Consider the following 25,256-nt stretch of genomic DNA (forward strand, 5'->3'; position numbering starts at 1 on the left):
TGCCACATCTATCTGATATTTAAGTAATTCCTCCTCCAATTTTCTACTAGCCCCGGCCTGAAAGATACTTCTCACATTCCATGTTCCAATATATCCGTATCGTTGCCATTTAGCGCGCTTTAGTCGTCTTAAGTTTGGGACCGTACGGTTATCTTGATTTGGTTTCTGAACAATATGTAGTTTTGTGGTAGTGGAGTTGTTAGCCCCACGTACCAACCCCCAACCTGGAGGACCAGGGTATCACTCTTAGTCTGGATCATCACCTTAGACCTGTCCGGCTTGGGTGTCCCTACCAGGAGCATATGCTCCCGCCGGCATAGCTCTAAGGATCATTTGAACACGCAAGCCTCCAAAACACCCGGCAAAATGTATTTTGCCTTCGTCAAGGTGGTGATACCATCGGGAGGCTTTAGCCGGTACACATATCAATAATTCTACACTCGATTTGGTTTTAAATTCTGCAAAATTGAACAAAACTGATCTAACAGTGATTTTTCTAGACATCAGAAAGGCGTTTGACAATATTGGGCACCTTCATTTACATGAGACCTTGAGGACATTAGGAATACATGAGAAATTAAAGGAACTAATAGTTAATCTCCAGACAGGTAACACTACAAAAATAGAAACTGTAACTGGGTGTTATGCAGGGCTCACCTCTTTCTCCATGTCTCTACAATCTAGCAACAGATCATACTTTAAACAAACTAACTGAAGACTCCCTCACAAGCCACTATGGATTTTCTTTAGTACCACATCTTCCACCTTTTACAATCATGGGTTTTGCTGATGACTTGGTTGTCATAGGAAATACTCGAACAGCAGCACTTGAGTTCTCGAAAATAGTCACAAGGAGATTTCATGAAATAGGGCTTTATATCAACCCAATGAAATCTACGGCAATCTGCATCGAACGCGGAAAGTTAACCGAAGACCCAGCTGAATTTAAGAGCTATGATATATCGAGTTTGCAACCTGGGGAAACAATCCGCTATCTGGGAGTTAACTTTTCAAATGAAATAATTTTTCAACCTACACAGGAGCTTAAAAAATTACAGAATAAAATGGAGAAATTGGTTTCTTCTCCACTATTACAGGCTGACCAGAAAGTTAAAGTAATAAACAAGTTATATGCCCATCTCTCATACACCCATTCCAAACTATCAAGCCAGAAAAGATTCCGAAAAAGTTCCTTGCTAATACAGACATACTAATTCGAAGTGCTCTTAAGGAAATTCTTCAAATACCTGCAGACATTCCTAATGGAATGGTCTACACTGAGAAAAAATGTAAGGGGTTGGAACTCTTCTGCACCACTTGGGAAGCTCATCTTCAGCACATCAACATCTGTAAGGTACTATTAAGTTCAGGTGACGAATATATCCGTGCTACAAGAAATCTGAAAGAAGAAATAACTCTCTCACTACAATCTCTCAATGTCCCTCCATCTGACAATTTGCTACATCCACGCCTAGAAATAACAGCTGCCAGGAAAGTGAGAAGAGTACTGAAAGAAAGGGCATTCAGTGAGTGGTGTAACTTGCAGCATAAAGGAAAAGGTGTTTGTTTGTACAATGAATATACTCCTGCCAACTCCTGGATTCGAGACCATCAAGGTCTATCATGTAGTGAACGGCGTGAAGCAATTAAGATGACAGTAAACATTTCAGCAGTTAGATCGGTACCAGGAAGTTCTCAGAATGATTCTCTTTGTAAGTGCTGCCTCAAGGAGATTGAAACTCTTGCGCACGTTCTGGGATCTTGTCCTCATGATGAACTTTTAAGGAATACACGTCATCATAACATCCGCTCATTAATTGCGGCAATGCTAAAAGACCATGGTTTCCAGGTATTTGAAGAGGTTCGTGGCTTAGCGGACAACAGAAGCCACAGAGGGATTGACATTGCTTTCATAAATAAGAAGAGAGGTTACATCATTGACCCCACAATTCGCTTTGAAAGTCATAAGTCGCAGCCCTCAGATGTTAACCTAGAGAAAAGGAATATTTACTTACCAACAACTCCTTACTACAGGGAGAAATACCAGATAGAGGAAATCGACATAGTAGGTCTGGTGATTGGAGCAAGGGGAACGATTCCCGCTTTTGCCGCTAATTTCTGGAAACAGATGTGTCTGCCAGTTACAACGTTACGAGAGATTGCCATCATAGCCTTAAGGGGCTCACTGATAATTCTAAGAAATCACTGTTACAATTAGGTTACTTTCAACGTTTATCAAGTACAGTATATCTATTTCTCTTCTAAAAATAAATGTAGAAGTATACTTTGTCGCAAGGCAGCCTCTGCATGAGAGGAAGTATTTCATAAAATAAACAAATGTTTATTACCAATTTTCCCATTTTTACCATCTAAAACAATAGTTTTTTTTAATTTTTTTATCTCTGCCAGTTACTACTACTTACAATTTTATGCATATTGAAGTTATGTCTTTTAGCAAGATTTTCCATTTCTCTGCATTTTTCTTTCATCCAGTTTTCTTTGGTTGTCCTGATCTCTTCCTTAGTTCAAGGATTGTATTTTAACTCATTCAATGCCAACACCAATACACGTTACTGAACACAGTGCCTCATCCGCCAAGTGCAGTGTGCACTTCACCGATATGTATGAACGGGATATAGTGTAATGCTTTGAAATTCTGTGAAAATGCTCAAAGTTCTGTATGGCAGATATATCACTCCAATTCGCTTGTTTTGAAAGCAACCTTATGTTATTTCAGCTTCGTTGGAGTGGAACATCTTTCCCGCTAACGTGTAGCCATCATGGAGCCTTGATGATTATGCTTGATTAAAGGGACCTAACATCTAGGTCATCAGCCCCTAATGGTACGAAATGAAATGAAATGTGACGACAAATTAAAAGTCCAAAATCCTCCACTGACCAGAATTCAAAACATGAGGTTAAAGAATGAATGGATGGATATGAATTTAAAACAATCAGTGGATCCAACCCACAATGCCTCGCAGTTACAGAAACTGACATAAAACAATAGTATTACTGACCAAGCGACTGCTTCTATAGAACAATACTGAATCGATGATGCTTGTAGTCTAAAAGGATCCAAAATCCAAATTGTCCACCCCTCATAATGGTACTTATTGCTAGGAAAGTAGAACCATGGTATTTGTCATGTTGCTGTACTAATCAAAAGTAGCATAGACTTGCGGTATTCCACACATTATGGTACTACTCACAGGTAATGAAATTCGCACATGTAATACAGACCTATGGTATTTCGCACCTTGGGGCACCATTTACAGGCAATGCACAAACCTATGGCGTTTATCACGCAAGTGTATTAACCACAGGGACCCCGCACTATCCCATGGTGTTCCTCATATAGTGGGTACTAATCATAGGCAAGCCAGAACCATGGGTCACTCATAGTGGTACTAATCACAGGTACTGTAAAAGCCGGCAATGCACTCTGTTGCTTCTGATCACAAACCCATTTTGTACCTAACATAGTGGTACTACGCGCAAGTAAAAGCGACCCATGGTGTTCCCCACATGGCGGTACCAATTACAAGCAGTCTCATGGTTCTAATTCGATCATCCCTTGGTTGTCCCTTTTAGTCTCCTCTTACGACAGGCAGGGGATACCGTGGGTGCATTCTTCATCTGCGTTCTCCACCCACAGGGGATTGGTGTCTTGTAATATACATTTAACATGTTGAAAAAGAAATTTAATGTTTCCTCATAAATAGGGTTTCTGGAGAGCTATATTTTGATAATGAATATGGAGTATATATAGGGGGGGGGGTGATACTGTACAAGAAAGGGCGAGACAAATTAGTAATGATGAATCTCGTGCTGAATTTTCAGCCCCTTCTAAAATAAGTTTTAAATTCTTTTTTTCCCAAATGTCAATAATTTTGATAATACCAGTTCTTGGATCAACAATTTTATATTTCAGTAATAATATCAATGAGTGGAGTAGCTGTGCGTGTTAACATGCTACGGTTATGGAGCCAAGTTCTGCATTCAGCTGATAAGTGGGTTCAAACCCCACCATCAGCTGTCCTGAGAATGTTTTTTTCTCTTTTTTTTGTGGTATCCCTTTTGCACTCCCAAGAAAATGCTGGGACAGTTCCTATTCGTAGGCCACAGCCGATTCCTTCCACTCTCTTACCCAGTTTCATTCACCATCATTCATTTCATATTCACTACCTTCTCAACCGAGGTCGGCATCAGGAAGGGCATCCGGCCGTAAAAACATACTGTAAAATATAATTTCACTTCATCCCTGACCCCATACTGGGCTGCAGGACTAAGGGAACAATATACATTCAATTAAAAGTATCAGTAAAATTTATTTCTAAAAGTGCTTCTTCCTTTACCTTACTATCTGGTTGAAGATATTTCTTTCGAACAGTATCCATCAGTTTAAGAAAAGATCTTATTTTTCAATACAATACCCTTCTGATATAAGCAGCCAACATAGATATTGTCAAAATGACATGAGATGAAAATACAGGCCAATGAAATTCAATTTTAGTGAAGGAAAGAAAAAAGTACAGAGTAAGAAATGAGAATGCCAGATAGGTAACGAGTGGAAATGCTTTCAGACAGAATGAATAGAAATAAATGGATTTGGTTTGGACATGTTAAGATGGTGGTTATTGTTAAAAGAGGAAGTACAAACATGTTATGAGGATGGAAGGGAAAAAGGCACTGAAGAAACTGAGATCGATAACTAGTTCAAATAATCTTTAACTAACATGTTATAAGAATAATACAACATTTATACAATCCCCAGAATGAATCAAGATTATATTCAATACAATTCTGAAGGTTAATGTTTTCACCAATGTCACCTGTGGAAGAAAGATAGGTTACTCAATTCCCTCCATATAGTCGCCATCACTGTCGGAGTCGTTCACATTTATCACTATCCGTTCAATGGCATCGTCTACTAACTGGTCTATATCCCACATTCATTTTTCTTCTGTCTCGATGACTTATTTTACACACATTTTTTAACATTGAGGGGTCACCATTTCAATCCCTTCCAGCAACAGTTGTCTTACTTCCGCAAGGATGAAAGTTTCGTTGTTCATGGCCCTTAACTTGGCTCCACACTCTTTCAATTGGATTTAAAGAACAATGGTACGGAGGTAATCTTAAAACTTGGCTTCCAGATTGCAATGCAATATCATCTACTCAGTACATGTCACATTAGTCGAATATGCTGTGGGATGACATTAAAAAGTAATGGCTACTAACCTAGTCACATTTTCGAGAGTACTACCAGGATTTGAGTCACTAAACTTCTTAAAAACGTTGAGGAACACACCGTTTTTTCTCCACTTCTCAATGCTTTTCCCTTCTAACGCTTTACATGAGAAGGGCTGGGCTACCTATCTTCACTCCACACAGAACTTTAACAAAGGTTATGTAAATTAAATTAACACAGTTAATTAAATCCTAAACACCAAGACAAATACTGACTGCCAACTCAATAATGATATATTACTAAATATTAGCATGAAAGAAACTCATAATAATACACAAGGTCACCAGTGCACCAATAACACGCAGAACGCAGCAGTAAACAGAAAGCACATGGGTTGTATGTTAGCTAAATGAGCCGCTACTGAATACTGCAATGGCTGTTCCACTGTTGACACTTTGCCCATCTCAAAAGGCACTTTAATGTACGAGTATCAATTATAAATTGAAAATAAGTAACTTTTTAAAAGTGAAAAGTGATGATCAACGGATTTAGATAAGGTACATAACTCTTCAGCGGAAATAACATTATTTAACACATGTAAAGTATTTTTAATGCCTTACCAAAAGATAGACAGTACTACCACATTTACCATGTGTTTTTTGGTATTTACCTTATCTCGCAGGTTATTTTAGATAGGATATACCTGCCGTTTGGACGTTCATTCCGTGGATTACAAGTTTTTCCACTGACCTGCTGGAATAGAGGGCTTTCATAATCATGTTGTTCTCAATGGCATTTTTAATCATTTCAGAGTTGTATGATCACCTGACCTCTCTGATAGCTTTCTTCACTTCTTTATTCAATTCTTCATACCTTGGCGAGTCTCTGCTTGTACTTCTCCAATCTTCAATTAACCACTCAGTGTCCTAGTTGATTTTGGTACTGCAGAGTGAACATATCTTCTTTGTGGTAGTTTGGATGTCATTTGTAATTTTGGTTGACAGTCAGTTCAGTTTGAGTTCATACAGTTCTAATGGCAGACCTGCCAATCTTTGGAATGGGGAATCGGTAATCAGGGTAGTCATCATAGAATAAAGGGAAGCATAGACACAGACACCTCAAATTTTCACTTTTAAAATATAGCTAACTTAAAAAGAAATGTACTTATTTAAATACCTGTTTAGTTATTCTGGTGTAAATATAGTGTTGCAGCATGTCACCTCTTGAAATTGGTTCAGTTATTCTGGTGTACATATATAATGTAACTGCTTCTCAGTGAATCTTTTCTTGAAACATACAGCACCATATGACATCTTTAGTTTCTCAATGTGGAGCGATGACATTGTATTTGTATTTAGTGAGGACCTAAATTCAGTTTGGTCTTTTTCGTCAATGCTAAAGATTCTTTCTGTTTGTGCATTACTATGTGGCACTGATTAAACATACGTAACCATATTGACTGTGTTCACCACTTTCATTCTTTAAATTTGCAACTTTACTCCAAGCAACATCAATCCTAGTACGGTACAATTTAATGTCATCAGATAAAATGTCACACTGGTAAGATGCAAATTCAAGTTTATCATGTTCTGAATCTGCTGGAAAATCTGTTGTTGTTGTTGTTGTTTGAGTCATCAGTCCATAGACTGGTTTGGTGCAGCTCTCCATGCCAACCTATCCTGTGCTAACCTTTTCATTTCTATGTAACTATTGCATCCTACATCTGCTCTAATCTGCTTGTCATATTCATACCTTGGTCTACCCCTACCGTTCTTACCACCTACACTTCCTTCAAAAACCAACTGAACAAGTCCTGGGTGTCTTACGATGTGTCCTATCATTCTATCCCTTCTTATCGTCAAATTTAGCCAAATCGATCTCCTCTCACCAATTCGATTCAGTATCTCTTCATTCGTGATTCGATCTATCCATCTCACCTTCAGCATTCTTCTGTAACACCAAATTTCAAAAGCTTCTATTCTCTTTCTTTCTGAGCTAGTTATCGTCCATGTTTCACTTCCATACAATGCCACGCTCCACACGAAAGTCTTCAAAAACATCTTTCTAATTCCGATATCAATGTTTGAAGTGAGCAAATTTCTTTTCTTAAGAAAGCTCTTCCTTGCTTGTGCTAGTCTGCATTTTATGTCCTCCTTACTTCTGCCATCGTTAGTTATTTTACTACCCAAGTAACAATATTCATCTATTTCATTTAAGACTACATTTCCTAATCTAATATTTCCTGCATCACCTGCCTTTGTTCGACTGCACTCCATTACTTTTGTTTTGGACTTATTTATTTTCATCTTGTACTCCTTACACAAGACTTCATCCATACAATTCAGCAACTTCGAGATCTTCTGCAGTCTCAGATAAAATAACATCATCAGCAAATCTCAAGATTTTGATTTCCTCTCCTTGGACTGTGATTCCCTTTCCAAATTTCTCTTTAATTTCCTTTACTGCCTGTTCTATGTAAACACTGAAAAGGAGAGGGGACAAACTGCAGCCTTGCCTCACTCCTTTCTGGATTGCCGCTTCTTTTTCAAAGCCCTCGATTCTTATCACTGCAGACTGATTTTTATACAGATTGCAGATAATTCTTCGTTCTCGGTATCTGATCCCTATCATCTTCAGAATCATAAATAGCTTGGTCCAATCAACATTATCAAATGCCTTTTCTAGATCTACGAATGCCATGTACGTGGGCTTGTCCTTCTTGATTCGATCCTCCAAGATCAGACGTAAAGTCAGGATTGCTTCACGTGTTCCAACATTTCTTCTGAAGCCAAATTGATATTCTCTCAACTCAGCTTCAACTTGTTTTTTCATTCTTCTGTAAATAACACGTGTTAAAATTTTGCAGGCATGAGATACTAAACTAATGGTGCGGTAGTTTTCACACCTGTCAGCACCGACTTTCTTGGGAATAGGTATAACAACATTCTGCCGAAAATCGGATGGGACTTCTCCTGTCTCATACACCTTGCACACTAAATGAAATAACCTTGCCATGCTGGCTTCTCCTAAGGCAATCAGTAATTCAGAGGGAATGTCATCAATTCCAGGTGCCTTATTCCTATTTAGGTCACTCACAGCTCTGTCAAAATCTGACCTCAAAATTGGGTCTCCCATTTCATCAGCATCAACAGCCTCTTCATGTTCCAGAACCAAATTATCTACATCTTTACCTTGATACAACTGTTGGATATGCTCCTGCCATCTTTCTGCTTTGTCTTCTATCCCTAGAAGTGGCTTTCCATCTGAGCTCTTAATATTCATACACCTAGATTTCCTTTCTCCAAAGGTTTCCTTGATTTTCCTGTATGCAGCATCTACCTTTCCCAGGACCATACAACCTTCGACATCCTTGCACTTCTCCTTCAGCCATTCTTCCTTAGCTACCTTGCACTTTCTATCCACTTGATTCTTTAATTGCCTGTATTCTTTTCTGCCCTCTTCATTTCTAGTATCTTGTATTTTCGTCGTTCATCAATCAGGTCTAGTATCTCCCGAGCTATCCACTGATTCTTAGTTGATCTTTTCTTCCTTCCTAGCATTTCTTCAGCAGCTCTACTGACTTCATTTTTCATGACTCTCCATTCTTCCTTTATAGTGTTTCCTTCAGCCTTTTCATTTAGTCCTTGTGCAACATGTTCCTTGAAACAATCCCTCACACTCTTTTCTTTCAACTTGTCTAGATCCCATCTTTTTGCATTCTTTCCTTTCTTCAATTTCTTCAGATGGCATTTCATGACCAACAAGTTGTGGTCAGAGTCCACGTCTGCTCCTGGGAAAGTTTTGCAATCCAACACCTGGTTTCTGAATCTCTGCCTAATCATAATGAAGTCTATTTGATACCTTCCAGTGTCTCCAGGTCTCGTCCACGTATACAGCCGTCGTTTGTGGTGTTTGAACCGAGTATTGGCAAGGACTAAATTATGGTCAGTGCAGAATTCAACCAGCCGACTTCCTCTTTCGTTCCTTTGTCCCAATCCAAATTCTCCTACTGTACTACCTTCTCTTCCTTGGCCTACCACTGCATTCCAGTCTCCCATCACAATTAGATTCTTGTCACCTTATACATATTGTATTAAATCTTCTATCTCCTCATATATTCTTTCAATTTCTTCATCATCCGCTGAACTAGTAGGCATATAGATCTGCACTATTGTGGTGGGCATTGGTTTGGTGTCTATCTTGACGACAATAATTCTTTCACTATGCTGGTCGTAGTAGCTTACCCACTGCCCTATTTTCTTATTCATTATTAAACCAACTCCTGCATTTCTCCTGTTTGATTCTGTGTTGATAATTCGGTAGTCACCTGACCAAAAATCTTGTTCTTCCTGCCAACGTACTTCACTTATACCAACTACATCTAACTTTAGCCTATCCATCTCCCTTTTCAGATTCTCTAACCTACCACAGTGATTCAAACTTCTAACATTCCACGCTCCGACTCGCAGAATGTCAGTATCCATCTTCCTGATGATCGCCCCCTCTCATGTAGTCCCCACCCGGTGATCCGAATAGGGGACTAGTTTACCTCCGGAATATTTTACCCGGGCAGAAGCCATCATCAGTACATCATTCATACAGAGAGAGCTGCATGTCCTCGGGAGTTAGTTATGGTTGTAGTTTCCCGTTGCTTTCAGCCGTGTAGCAGTATCAACACAGCTAAGCCATGTTGAGTATTATTACAAGGCCGTATCAGTCAATCATCTAGACTGCCGCCTTTGCAACTACCGAAAGGCTGCTACCCCCCTTTCGATGAACCATTCGTTAGTCTGGTCGCTCAACAGATACCCATCCGATATGGTTGCACCTGCGGCTCGGCTATCTGCATTATTGAGACACGCAAGCCTCCCCACTGCGGCAAGGTCACATGGTTCACAGAGGAGGCTGGAAAATCTATAGATCAAAATAAGATTCTATAGATGAAGATGAAGCACTTCATCTCACATTCAATAACAATGTTATTTGTTTTACGTCCCACTAACTACTCTTTTACGGTTTTTGGAGACGCCGAGGTGCCGGAATTTAGTCCCGCAGGAGTTCTTTTACCTGCCAGTAAATTACCGACACGAGGCTGACGTATTTGAGCACCTTCAAATACCACCGGACGGAGCCAGGATCGAACCTGCCAAGTTGGGGCCAGAAGGCCAGCGCCTTAACCGTCTGAGCCACTCAGCCCGGCCATCTCACATTTAAATTAGCAACCTCTGAATGTTTCAAAATGAATCACCAAGAGGCAAATGTTTTCACACTCTAATCACAAGCTGCATCGTAAAACTCTTGAACAGAGGAATAAAACTCTTGCCTATTACTATCACTTAATTCTTCTTTCAAATAAGCCTTTCACTTGACATCATGTAGTCATCTTCTTTCTGGTGCTTTCTTTTCTTAAATTTCACCTCAGTAATGAAAGCAACCCCTGCTTGTACACAAAATGGTTCAATAAACCTTACAAGCAAGTCTCTTAAAAGACCATTAAGTTTACTTCTCAACACAAGTATAAGAGACAAATTTTGTAGAGATAAATTTACATAATTAAAAATGGGCAGTATACTCTGAAGAAAGTAACAGTATAACTTTGTCCAGGGATGAAGAAAGAAAGCCTTTACTGTTTCAAATTGGTTTGTGAACTTTCTTTTTTTTGGTCCACTGCAAAACATTACGGTTAGGGCCTCCCACTAATCCAGGTAACACATTCAAGAAGAGAAAACCAACGAGTACTTACATATTTCAAAATGTTTTGCAACTTTTTCAAGATAATAGAAGAGTCATCATCATCATCAAGGTTTTTTTTTTTTTTGCTAGGGGCTTTACGTCGCACCGACACAGATAGGTCTTATGGCGACTATGGGACAGGGAAGGGCTAGGAGTGGGAAGGAAGCGGCCGTGGCCTTAATTAAGGTACAGCCCCAGCATTTGCCTGGTGTGAAAATGGGAAACCAAGGGAAACCATTTTCAGGGCTGCCGACAGTGGGGTTCGAACCTACTATCTCCCGAATACTGGACACTGGCCGCACTTAAGCGACTGCAGCTATCGAGCTTGGTATCAAGGTTTTCTGCCTTATGGCAGGTCTTGTCATGGGATGAACCTCTTCCACTTTTGCCTGTCCTGCGCCAAGTTTTTCATGATTACAATAAACAATGTTTTATTATAAACCACCTATTTAATACATTAAAATGTTATTACATTTAGAGTTTCACCATTAATATAAAGTTATAAGTGGGGCATGTTTTGCTCCCTTATAGAACATCATCAGCCAATCTAGAATCTCAAAGGTTGGTTTATGTTTACTACTAATGACTTAAAAACTATTTGTACATTTTACAACCGTAAACTTATTTTACTTATTAACTAGAACATAATAGTGGAAAAGTTGATAAAAATACATTAATTTAAAATTATGGTAGAATTAGTTTGCTTTCAAATATTTACAAACATTTGATATGTCTAAAATCTTTAAGAATAACTTGTGATTCAGTCTTAAGAACTTATAATTAGGTCATAGATATTTAAAGTTTAAACATGAGATAGGGCTAAAAGTCTGTGTTATGCTTTGAGGATAAGAGTCTATAAAATTCTAAGATTTCATCATCTTGTTGATTGTAACATGTGACAGGTTAAACTTCTGTCTTTACGAAGTTTGAAATTTTGTCGTCATTTGACACCGGTGATGTTGCTAATTAAGGTTAGGGCCTCCCACTGATCCAGAATCCAGGTAACACATTTTAATGTATTGAATATGTGGTTTATAATAAAACATTGTTTATTGTAACTAAACAGACTTTCAATACAGATTAAAACATGAGGTTAGTTAAGCTTACTTGTAAAGTTTTCCATGTCCGAATATTTCTTTCCTTCGATATTGTCCAACATTTGGTATCTTTTCCTTCCTCTTCCTCATTTGCCTTTCACCATTCCTTCTATTCCTTTTTTCAGTAAACAGTCCTTCCTTAAACAACGTCCGATCCAGTTCATTTTTCTCCTTCTAATGATTTGCAACATACTTAGTTCTTCTCCAATTCTTCATAATACCTCCTCATTCCTTACCCGGTCTTCCCATTTAAGTTGTTCTATTCTCCTCCATACCCACATCTCTAGTACCTCCAATCTTCTCTCATCTTCCTTTCACAATGTCCACGTCTCTGTGCCATACAGCGCTATGCTTCAAATATAACACTTAACAAGTCTTTTCCTCAAAGCGTTGTTTAGTGGCCCACAAAGTAATTTTGATTTTCTCTTAAAGCCTTCTTTTGGCATGGCAATCCTTTTCTTAATTTCTGTCATGCAATACAGTACATATCATCTCTGATCATAGGTACTTCCCAAAATATTTAAAGTTACTGACTTGCTCCAGTTCTTCTCCCCCTATACTAGTACGACAACTTCTACCTCTTCCTCCAATTCTTTGTCTTAATTCTCATTCCATATTCTTCTAGTTTCATGAGGAGTTTATCTAACATTTGTATCATTTTACGTTCACTTTCTCCCATCACAACCATATCATCTGCAAATCTTCTACCTCCAAAACAAATTCCACTTTTTCCATTAAAACTTTCATTAATTATTTCTTTGAGATAGATGTTGAACAGTGTCAGTGATAAGGAGAAGCCCTGTCTTACACCTCTTCCTAATTCAATTTCTTCACTCACCTCCTATTCTCACTCTTGCTCTCTGGTTTAAATACAAATTCTTTATTAGCCTTCTATCCCTCCAATCAACTCCATGTTTCTTCAGGTTTGTCATAAATTTGTCCCATCTGATACAGTCAAAAGCCTTCTCAAGATCAATAAATACAGCATAAACCTTCCTTTTTTTTTCTCTCTCTATGTACCTCTCTCCTATCACCCTCAGTAGCCCAACGACATCCCTTGTTCCAAATCCTCGCCTGAAACAAAACTGTTCTTCACCTATAAAGTTACTCAGCTTTCCATATATCCTTCTGTTGGGTATCCGCAGTTAAGACTTTGGCTGCATGTGAAATTAGAATCAAGGTGTTATGTTCTTCACATTTTTTGCTGTTTTTCTTTTCCATAGGGATTAAGATGATTTCACTAAAGTTCTTTGGCCATTTTCCTGTCATGTATATCTGATTACATAATCCAATCAACTCCTTTCTTCCTTCGTTATTTAACGCTTTTAACAGTTCAACAGGAATCTCAGCTATTCCCACTGCCTTTCTGTTTTTCATCTGCTTCAATCTCTTTTCTTAGTATGGTTTCCCCTTTATCAACCCCTTTAACCATATCTTCCTCCTCTAATTCAAGTTCATTTGATCGGTTGTCTCGATCATATATCAATGTATTCTTCCCAACTTTTCGTTATTTCTTGAGGTTCATATATCATTGTGCCATCTGTAGCCTCTATTTCCTTATTGCTGTTGTTCCTTTTCTTTTCTTTGAATACTATATTTGTTGCTTTGTACATCAAGTCATATTTCCCTTCTTCCTCCAGTCACTATCTTATCACACTTTTCTGATAACCATTTCTTCTTTGCTTTTTCTGTTTCTCTTCTTACTTCATTATTTATGCTTTCTTCTGTATTTACTGTTTTCCATTTCCTGCGTTCCTCCATTTTGCTTATTTCTGATGTCATCCATTCCTTCTTTGTCCTTTTCCTCTCCTTGACTCCAAGCGTTTTCTTAGCTGCTTCTTTTATCCCACTTTTTAAAGTTTCCCATCTCCTTTCCACATTTTCTGTTTCATTTCCTAGCATATTATTTAAGTGATACTCATCCTCTAGTTCTCTGCACTTATCTTTGTCTTTTAGTTTCTCAATATTAATTTCTTCTCTCTTCCTTCCTTTCTTTCCACATTATTTTCAATTTAATTAGTACCTCTGCTACAACTAATATATGGTCAGAATAAATGTCTGCTCCTGGGTAACATTTAGCATTCTTTAGGCAGTTTCTGTACCATTGTTGTATCATAATCTATTTGATATTTCTTGCCACCTAATCAAGATATCCAAGTATACCTTCTCCTTTTGTGGTTGTCAAAGTGCTTCCAACCACCATGCAATTTTCATTACAGAATTCAATTAAGAGTTGAACCAAGAAATGATCAATATTGACTAGCAAATAACCATTAGCTTTTTGAGCAGCTAAATCTTATGGCATGGACATCTCTGTACAAAAACAGAAGACTATTCGACATATTTGACAAAAGTCTTTATAAATGCCAATCATTGGGTTGGCAGTGTCCGAAGCAAAAGCTATATAATTTCCTGAAGGAATATTTAGAAAGAAAACTCATTGTTAACAAGCAAACATATACCTACATCTGTATTATCAGCATTCTCTAATAATGATGAAAGTAAAGTGCACACCTGACCCTATTCTACATTATAAAACAAAACTACCAGAGGATAAAGCTTGACATCATTGGCATCATTACTAGCATCAGTAGCTTAGAAAAATGGCATGCTTTGCAAATATCAAAATATGTCTTGTTTTGTCTTACTAGCCATAAAATTTACTATTGCAGAACTTTTTTTTCTGCCACAGCCATACTTTCGTGCAGTTTTTGAATCCTGAAACACTGCTTTGAACAAATTCCCTGCATGGTCAGAAACTGCAATTGGAACATTATATTACACAAGAAACTATGTAAATAGCAACTCTGCATTTGTAACACTATTTTTTCTGCTACTGACAAAGAAATTTGTTATTGGTTTATTATCCTTATTTTTCTCATGTGATTTGTGTTTCATAGATTTAATGTGCCTTCTACAATCATCTTTGCCCACATGGGCCACAGAAATATAACAACACATGCTACAGAACATGTGGTTAACACTAAATTTAGAGGTTATTAGACATGGCCATTCTTCTGTATATTTATTGCAATAATTTTGGAGTACAGAATTTTTATTTACTGTCCTCTTGTTGGAATCATAGGTGTGCAAAAATACTGTATCCATCAATAGAATAGGCTGCGATGGAACAAATGGAAGAACAAAGAAAACAGAGAGGTTCCTGATCGCGAGAAAGCAGGCTGACAAAACCATCCGCAGGGTAAAACGAGCATTCCACAAAAATCATTTGGCACAGATAAACCAAGATTTCAAAAAGAACAACACTCGCAACTTACAAAACCTTTGAACAAAATCTTAGCAAATACACACCACCCAGTCTTCACTTTAGGAATTCCGATGGGAAAGTTGCTTACAGTGACAAAGACAACTGTGAGATCCTGGCGAAATATTTTGAGTCCCTCCTCAACTGAGGTTTAGATAATAAGACAAGAACAATCATTCAGAAAACCCTGTTGGACATGACCTCTAACGTGAAATTCAGGGGAGAGATTCTGGGTCCTTCGAAATATGGACAGGGGTAAGGCAAGGAGATGGACTCTCACCTCTGCTATTCAACTGTGTTTGAGAAGATTACTCATGAGTGGCATAAAGAATTGTGTAAGGAAGGTGTAGGGAATGGGGTCAAACAAGGTTGTAAAAACAAGGACCTGACAATCAACTGTTAAGCCTTTGCAGATGACCTTGCAATTCTCTCTAATTCTCTTGATACGGCCACACAACAAATCAGTCAACTGCAGATGCAAGCAGCAAAGGCAGGGCTTCAGATTTCATTTGAGAAAACACAGTTCATAACAAACATCAACTCAGCACCCAAAGAACTTAATGTGAACAAAGGAAAAATAAAGAAGGCAGGGAAATTCAAATACCTAGGTGAGTGGATAGAGCCCAACATTCGTGAAAAGGAAGCTTTTGTGTCAAGGATCAACAAAATGGAAATGGCTTACCATCTAACCAAAGACACCTACAATAAACGATCAGTGTCCTTCAAGGCCAAACTCAGGCACTACTGTACAGTTATTCAACCGGAAGCGTTATATGTATCAGAATGCCTTGCGATGAATAAGAAAGGCCTGGCAGAACAACTGGAAGCCATAGAGAGGAAGATTTTAAGAAAGATCTTGAGCCCAGTCAAAGAACAAGGAGAGTACAGAAGACATTGATGAACTGTATCTACACGTGGAGAAGATAACGGACACCATACACAAAAGGAGAATGTCTTTCTATGGCCACTTGACATGAATGAGCTCCGGAAGATTGTCCAGTCGAATCTGTGTCTACTATGCGGGAAAGAAAACCAAAGGGATCTGGTTTATAGAGGTGGAAAAAGACCTACAAGAACTGGGGATCTCACATGAGGACATCTTGAAACGTGACTCTTTGAAGAAGAAACTTGGAGAAGTACAGAGTTTTAAGCCAAAACCCAAAATGAAAACCAGCAAGAAGTGGACCAAAGAACGGAGGGATGCTCACCGAAGAAGAATGTGAGAACACTGGGCAAATGTGAAAGATAGTAGGAGAAAGCAGTTGAAGCAGCGTGGTCCATAGAAGACCGAAATGAGAAGAAAATAATAATAATAATAATAATAATAATAATAATAATAATAATAAATCACCACATAGCCTTAGCTGCCATATGAAGGCATTTTCATTTTATGCCATTTAGGCTACCTACCTATAGAATTCAACAATATACTTAACTCTACTAGGTGCAAAGAAACAGAGCTCTATCAGGTAACCTACTGCCAAGTCGTAAAATAATTTTGATGGGTTAAGACCAAATATATCCCCAGAAAACTTTTACATGTCAAATATGGAGTGCCAATGGACTTTCTTCCTCCCGTTCAATAATCTGACTACTTCTGCAAGATCTGATCTTTCGATTTAAAAGTAAAGACTCTGCCACTGATCAACAAATGAAACCATTTTGTAATCTAGAAAACATTCAAAAATATTGAAACATGATCATATAAACAATTAAGTTTAATGCTATACAGTAGGCTTGCATTCTTACATGAAATTCAAGATCACAAATTACAAACACTTTTGAAACAGTATCTATCTGATGACATATTGAACCAACACCACAGAAATGTGCTATTAATTTAAACTGCATCAACTTACGATATCATTCTCTCACTCCATACTAATTTTACATCCTTCAGTTTATCCTCGAAGTAGAGAACACTGTATTCATTAAACAGATCATGTATGTTAGGCGTTGGATCAAGTAGTTCCAAAATAGGGTCAACCTGAGACAACTCGGGGCTTCTCTTTCTCTTCATCTCTTGCCTGGATTTCATGTGCTGAAACAACGAAAGTATATATCATACTGTTAAATGAAATTTTTAATTAACTTCCTTCAATGGGTTGTTCTACATAAGTTAAATAGAACTCAAACCTGTATACTGTATTTCCATTTTTTTTTTCTAGTGGCTTTACGTTGCACCGACACAGATAGTTCTTATGGCGACAATGGGATAGGAAAGGCCTAGGAGTTGGAAGGAAGCGGCTGTGGCCTTAAGGTACAGCCCCAGCATTTACCCGGTGTGAAAATGGGAAACCACGGGAAACCATCTTCAGGGCTGCTGACAGTGGGATTGAAACCCACAACCTCCTGGATGCAAGCTCACAGCCGCGCGCCTCTAACCGCACGACCAACTCGCCCGGTTTTCCAAGTTCTACTTAAAGCCTAAATATATAAATATTCAAGTCATTTGTAACATATCATGAAATATTTTATGTATAGGTAACAGACATGAAGGTAGGGATGGGAATTCTTCTCATTCAAGTTTCAAGGTCACCTGCCATTTTCGAGAATCTCGTAATACCTCTCAAGTTAGAAAGCGAATAGTCTTGTGCTCTCTGCATGCATGTGGACACTACAATGTGCTGTAAACATTTCCTCCCTGGAAGCACAGAAATCTAGCAGTTTTAAAAGGATTGCAATTCCTTGCCATTGGACTACCATATATTGGCTCTTCTTTGACCTTACAATTGCATTCATATAAACATAACGTAACTGTACAAAAGTATGAAACCCGGATTTATTACACAATGAAATTCCACAAATTAATCAGAAATATAAATTTATTTTATTTATCATATGGCTTTTAGTGCCAGGAGTGTATGAGGACATGTTTGGCTCGCCTGTTGCAGGTCTTTATTTGATGCCCATAATGTAAATTGATGAAATAGTGTGCTCTAATTAAGTAATTATGTAATAATTTGGCAACATAAGCATGTTTTATAATTAAGAAATGAGGGAGAATGCAATATTATGTGATTTTTTATAGTTCATAAATGTTTGTGGAAGTCCACATGTGGAATGGTAGTTAATATTGCTCAAGACTAACTGGAGGAAACTAAATCAGGAAAGCTGTTTGAGATCATATAGAAATACATGGATATGTTGCATCATATAGGGTGGAAACCCAGGTGGCAGTTGGGATGCGTAAGTTCAAGACTATAGCCATCAACGTGAAACAATAGAATAACGCTAAACGGAACTGAGACAGTCACTGAAAGAGTGGGCTATGGCAGACTTAGATTGAACTGAGATATTCTGAGTTTTGCGTTTGCCCTAATAGAGCGAAAAATGTTCCTGTTATCATATACTTGATTGTTTACCATCTCAAAGTATACATTTCAAACTCTTTAGGAATATCATTTACAGGATGTAATCCATCATTTAACCACCTACTTAGGCCCTTTTCACCTGAAAATAAACAAAATAACCTTGCATTACAACAGATTCATCTGCTCTGTAATGTTAGCTCCTTTTCCTTCTCTTTCTTTTTTCTTTCCTCCAACTAATGATATCACATGGAAAAAAGTATCATTCCATCTTTCTGTCAGTCTATCCACTTTCCTATCAGTTTAACTTGGTACTGATCCAAAAATTGCCTGATTACAATGGATATCTTGTTCCTTCTGAAAATGTTTTTAGACCTTCAATTAAATCAAATATTGAACTAATGCCATGGTAAACAAAATATTTCAGTACCTTCAGATATCAGTGTCTTCCTCGACATCCCCAACTGTAGCCCTCTACTCGAGTCATCTGGCTGGAGTGCATGGTGTATAGCATGGTGATTCTGTAGTATATACGGTAAAAGAGGCAGCAGATCCTTATATTTAGCTTTATTAATTCTTCTTCCTGTAGGCTGGAAATTTTTCACAGAATATGTGAAAGATATGTGCCTTCTTCTAGAAATGTAATTAGTTATTTTCTTTGAGAAAATGCTACTGCATTCTTGCTGACTTATTTCAAATAAAATATTTTTGTGCATTATAGTCACCAGTTTTATAACACAGAATATATATATATACAGTACATAGTTTGTACAATATTCTTTTTCAGTTTATATAAGTTTGTGGCATTTACACCAGCTCACATTAGCTGCCAATGATTGTACGCTGAACTTACATCTAACACCTTGCTGTTTTAAAGTTCCTACACACTTCAGCCGTTTTTCTTTTCCACTTATCGTCATGTCTAGCTTTTTTTCTTTTTTTTCACAACTACTCACTGTTACTTCTCCTTCACCATCCGTTGTGTTGTACACAACTAATGCGTGCTTGAGAGCTGGCACAGCTATTGGCCAATTTGCATCAACAGGCAGTGAACACCACGATTGCTACTATCTGCCTGGTATAGCTCACTGTCTCGCAGTATAAACGTGAGATTATACGAGGGTACCAATAATTAAAATTTACTAAATTCTCGACATAGCCTACTCTAGGCATAGATATCAAGGATAAGTTAATAAAAAACCACCTATTCAATACTTTCCACGTTTAATGTGGTTATTCTCTACATGATTTTATGTAGACTTATTTGGTCAGGTACATGTTTCACCCATTATTTTGGGCATCTTCAGCCTGTAAACAACCTTTAGGTCAAGGTTTGGGACCTTTTTAACCAATATAAACATACCAATATATACACTATATACAATATATACATTATATACAAACATAAGTTAATACAGTTAAGTTTTTTTTTGTCCTAATCTATCTAATATGAAAAATGTCCAAAACTAAAATGGATCTTCTTTTCGGTAAAGAGGATTGCATATCGGGGTTTATGTGACCCCTATATCATATTAAGTTCTTGACGTACCGTGTCTGGTGACAGGATGTGTCGTCAACAATAAGTGGAGATTTGAACTGATTGTTGCTTGTAGGTTGGTCAAGATTGAAAATATAAATTTAAATTAAATGTGTTTTAACTTGGCAGTTCTATTCTGGTTATCTTAAAATGTTCAAAAATAAAAATAAAATGAAACGGATCTTTTTTTAAATCATAAGTCTTGAGAAAGGGTGATATTAAAACTGGGGCTTATTTGACCCACGATTTTCATTTTCATGTTCTTGACGTAACTAATATTTAAATGTGTTGTCATGCACAAGTGGAGATTTAAAAGCCGATTGTTGTAGGTAGACTGGTCAAGAACGTTGTGAATGAAACTGTTAGCGTCTTGACTTTGGGTCTCGTAACGTCAAGGAATTGACAAGAGAACAATATTAAGCTGTTTCATAGTTTTAGGCTGCTGCTTAATTGAGAAGAAACTCCTAGACACTTGATACAGTCTTGTGTGAAAATTGTTCCCGTTGATGTGTTGCTTGGTCTTTGGGAGGGATCTTAAGAATATCTGTAATGAAGTAGAAAAATAATTTTGAATTAAAAATTTAGAGCACGCGTTGTGATAAAATGTATTAAATTAACACCTCTTAACTGTAAAATGACTTACTTGTTCAATTAATACTAGATGGACCTGTCTGTTCCGGCAGCGCCTGTCTTATCACCATTTCTACTCCTGGTGTTGTACTGGTGCGGTAATGGAGGGGCGGGGCATGGAGGGAGAGTGGGGGTAGGCTGGTCTATGGGCGTGTGTGCTGTTGCTGGAGGGGAGTTTCTAGAAGCAATATGGGCGGGTTTAACTGTTGGCATGGTGGATGAAGCATTTGAGTGTGGAGATTTAAATAATTGAGGGATTTTGTTTTGATCTGAATTCACGATATTAATTAATCTAGGTGTTAATTCGTACAAAGGATTTTTAATTTCATTGACGTCGTTGAGATTTTTATTTTTATTGTAGGTTTGGTCTAAAAAGATGTGTAGGTTTTCCAGTTCATTCATTAATTTCCCTTTACCTATGCTTCTAATGATGGTAAGATCTTTCTCTATGGATGTAAAGTGATGGCCCGTTTCTCTCATATGCTGGCTCATCGCTGAGTACTTATTGTGTTTTTGAGCATTATAATGTTCCAGATATCTCGTGTTAAAGCTCCGGCCAGTCTGTCCGATATAAGAAAAATCACATTGTGTACATGTTAGTTTATATATGCCGGACCTTGAATAATGGTTGCTATTGTGATTGACCTTGTTGTGGTTAAAAATATGTTTCGATTGGTGTTAACTGTCCTGAAGGCTATATTGATATTGTGCTTCTTTAAAGTATTTGCAATCTGATGGACGGCTGGGTTGTTATATGTAAATGTGGCGAAACTAGTTTTTTTTAGGTTTTTCTGGGACGAGGTTAGTGGACAATTTAATTTTGATTTTATTAATCAAACGGTTGACCATATCTATTTTAAACCCGTTGAGTTGAGCAAGATTCCTTATGTACTTCACTTCAATTTTTAAATTGTTGGGAGAAAGAGGAATTTTTAAAGCTCTATAAATTAAATTATAGTAAGAGGCTTGTTTTTGGGTCTTGGGGTGTAGGGATGAATTCATAATAGTTAAGGGAGAGTGTGTAGGTTTCCTGTATATTCGAAAATCGAAGGTGTTATGTCCGCGTGTAATAGTTAAGTCCAAAAAGTTTAATGAGTTCCTAACCTCATCCTCTTTAGTAAACTTAACATTGGGGTCAATTTTGTTTAGGGACTCCAAGATCTCGTCACTATTAGTGACATTTTTGTTGAAAATTATGAAAGTATCGTCTACAAATCTCAGCCATAAACATATGCCTTTTATTTGTGTTATAATTTTTGTGTGTTCTATTGTGTCCATATAAATGTCTGCTAAGATGCCAGAAAGAGGGTCGCCCATCGCTAAGCCTTTTTGTTGGTAAAACTTTCCATTGAAAAAGAAAAAGTTGTTGCTTAAGACAAAATTTAATATCTTCATGAATTCTTCAATTTCCATCTTATTAAGGCCGCTGTGTTTATTGATATTATCACTGATGATTCTTACAGTTTCTTTGGTAGGGATGTTTGGGTACATATTTACGTCATAGGAGCACATTGAGTGATTGGGTCGCAGCTTAAACTTGTTTAAAATTTCGCAAAAAGTGAATTAATTTTTTAAAGGATGTTTATTATTGAATACGTTATGTTTTTTTAGAAAGCCGTGAATGAATTTTGATACTTTATAGGTGGGGCTGTTTCTACAGTTTATGATAGGGTGTATTGGAATGTCCTTCTTATGAATCTTTGGTAAGGCTCTGGCTGTTGGAATACTAGGGTTCATGTTAAAAAGTTTTTGTTGTTCTTGTTCATTGAAAAGAAAGTTAGAACTTCTTATTAGAGTTTTTAGATTTCGCTGAATTCTCGTGGTTGGATCTTTGTTGACTATTGTGTATATTTTGTCCTTAAAAAAGTCTTCTGTTTTTTGAATGTATGCGTTTTGATCTAGGAGAACTGTGGATCCTCCTTTGTCCGCTTTTGTGACAATAATGTTGTTGTCGTCTATTTTCTTTTTTACGTTCTGGATCAATTTTTTGTGGTCGAAATTTGAATATGCGTTTATTTCTTCCGCTAGTTTTGGTAGTTTCTTTTTTACCTCAAATCTGGTATCATTTTGTGTTTCTAAAGGGAGTTTAGAAATGTTAGCCTCGATCTCAGCTACTGTGTTGATAATATCCGTTTCTTTTTTCTTGCTAGGCCAGTTATGTTTTAAGCCTTTATTCAAGATCCCCATTTCTTCTTCAGAGAACTGTACGTCTGTCAAATTAACTACTGTGGGTGTATTGTTCTGTGAGGGAGCCGCTTTTTGCGTGTCTGAACTACGTTTTGGTAACCGTGATTGGGATGCTTTTAATCGAGATAGTTTCTTGTCAAGAGTAACTTGCTTCCTATCCAATAAAGCAATCAATTTATTGTCCGCATGTAGTTGGAAAGAGTTCCATTCTAACGGATGTAAAGCCTGAGCTAACGCTAAATGAACTCTAATAACTGCAGATTTAAAAGTGACTTCTTTTTATATGATGCTTTAATTTCATTTTTTAACCAAATGTCCATCATTAGAAGCATAGGTAAAGGGAAATTAATGAATGAACTGGAAAACCTACACATCTTTAGACCAAACCTACAATAAAAATAAAAATCTCAACGACGTCAATGAAATTAAAAATCCTTTGTACGAATTAACACCTAGATTAATTAATATCGTGAATTCAGATCAAAACAAAATCCCTCAATTATTTAAATCTCCACACTCAAATGCTTCATCCACCATGCCAACAGTTAAACCCGCCCATATTGCTTCTAGAAACTCCCCTCCAGCAACAGCACACACGCCCATAGACCAGCCTACCCCCACTCTCCCTCCATGCCCCGCCCCTCCATTACCGCACCAGTACAACACCAGGAGTAGAAATGGTGATAAGACAGGCGCTGCCGGAACAGACAGGTCCATCTAGTATTAATTGAACAAGTAAGTCATTTTACAGTTAAGAGGTGTTAATTTAATACATTTTATCACAACGCGTGCTCTAAATTTTTAATTCAAAATTATTTTTCTACTTCATTACAGATATTCTTAAGATCCCTCCCAAAGACCAAGCAACACATCAACGGGAACAATTTTCACACAAGACTGTATCAAGTGTCTAGGAGTTTCTTCTCAATTAAGCAGCAGCCTAAAACTATGAAACAGCTTAATATTGTTCTCTTGTCAATTCCTTGACGTTACACGAGACCCAAAGTCAAGACGCTAACAGTTTCATTCACAACGTTCTTGACCAGTCTACCTACAACAATCGGCTTTTAAATCTCCACTTGTGCATGACAACACATTTAAATATTAGTTACGTCAAGAACATGAAAATGAAAATCGTGGGTCAAATAAGCCCCAGTTTTAATATCACCCTTTCTCAAGACTTATGATTTAAAAAAAGATCCGTTTCATTTTATTTTTATTTTTGAACATTTTAAGATAACCAGAATAGAACTGCCAAGTTAAAACACATTTAATTTAAATTTATATTTTCAATCTTGACCAACCTACAAGCAACAATCAGTTCAAATCTCCACTTATTGTTGACGACACATCCTGTCACCAGACACGGTACGTCAAGAACTTAATATGATATAGGGGTCACATAAACCCCGATATGCAATCCTCTTTACCGAAAAGAAGATCCATTTTAGTTTTGGACATTTTTCATATTAGATAGATTAGGACCAAAAAAAACTTAACTGTATTAACTTATGTTTGTATATATTGTATATAATGTATATATTGTATATAGTGTATATATTGGTATGTTTATATTGGTTAAAAAGGTCCCAAACCTTGACCTAAAGGTTGTTTACAGGCTGAAGATGCCCAAAATAATGGGTGAAACATGTACCTGACCAAATAAGTCTACATAAAATCATGTAGAGAATAACCACATTAAACGTGGAAAGTATTGAATAGGTGGTTTTTTATTAAATTATCCTTGATATCTATGCCTAACGTCATCTTCAATACGGAACAATAATGAGAGTTGTAACTTGTAATAGCCTACTCTCTCACTGCCTCATTTGTATCGACTTCTCAGTGGCCAATAAAGACACTGGGAATTTCTCTAAGTTTGAATGAGCTCTCACTGACTAAGATGCTTGTAAATAAGTCATGTAGAGGGTGTCTACCAGTTAACTTTCTGGATGCCACCGCCATGTGGTCATGATGTATACAAAAGCTGGTTCAAGCAGGAAGAAGACTAAGCTACATCTTAGGTCAGATGGACTGCCATGCTGTCTTACAGAAAAAGTTATTTTGTATTTGATAAACATCATGACGCACTGTACACTAAGACTGTGGAACGTTGTAATGAAATGTAAGCAACTCACTGATTCTACATTTGTGTTGCATAAGCATCTACGTAGGCATTTATTTTTTAAGGCTGTGCTGAGTGGCAGCATGGGCTAATGTAGCTCAGACAATTTGACCAGCCTCTGTGATGTTAAGTGTTGGACTGAGAACCGGTTCAGCCATATGCTGGTAAACTAGATGA

General features: G+C 37.4%; 1 protein-coding gene across 1 annotated transcript in view; it reads right to left on the bottom strand.

The window, feature by feature from the left end:
• Positions 1–25,256, bottom strand: part of LOC136881104 (DNA-dependent metalloprotease SPRTN) — a 184,417-nt gene that overhangs the window by 102,152 nt on the left and 57,009 nt on the right. The window contains exon 2 of the mRNA XM_067153741.2: positions 17,149–17,330. Within this exon, the coding sequence (XP_067009842.1) occupies positions 17,149–17,330 (182 nt within the window). The remainder of the gene's footprint in view (positions 1–17,148; positions 17,331–25,256) is intronic.

This window comes from Anabrus simplex, chromosome 1, assembly GCF_040414725.1.
Source record: "Anabrus simplex isolate iqAnaSimp1 chromosome 1, ASM4041472v1, whole genome shotgun sequence".
NCBI classification, from domain to species: Eukaryota; Metazoa; Arthropoda; class Insecta; order Orthoptera; family Tettigoniidae; genus Anabrus; species Anabrus simplex.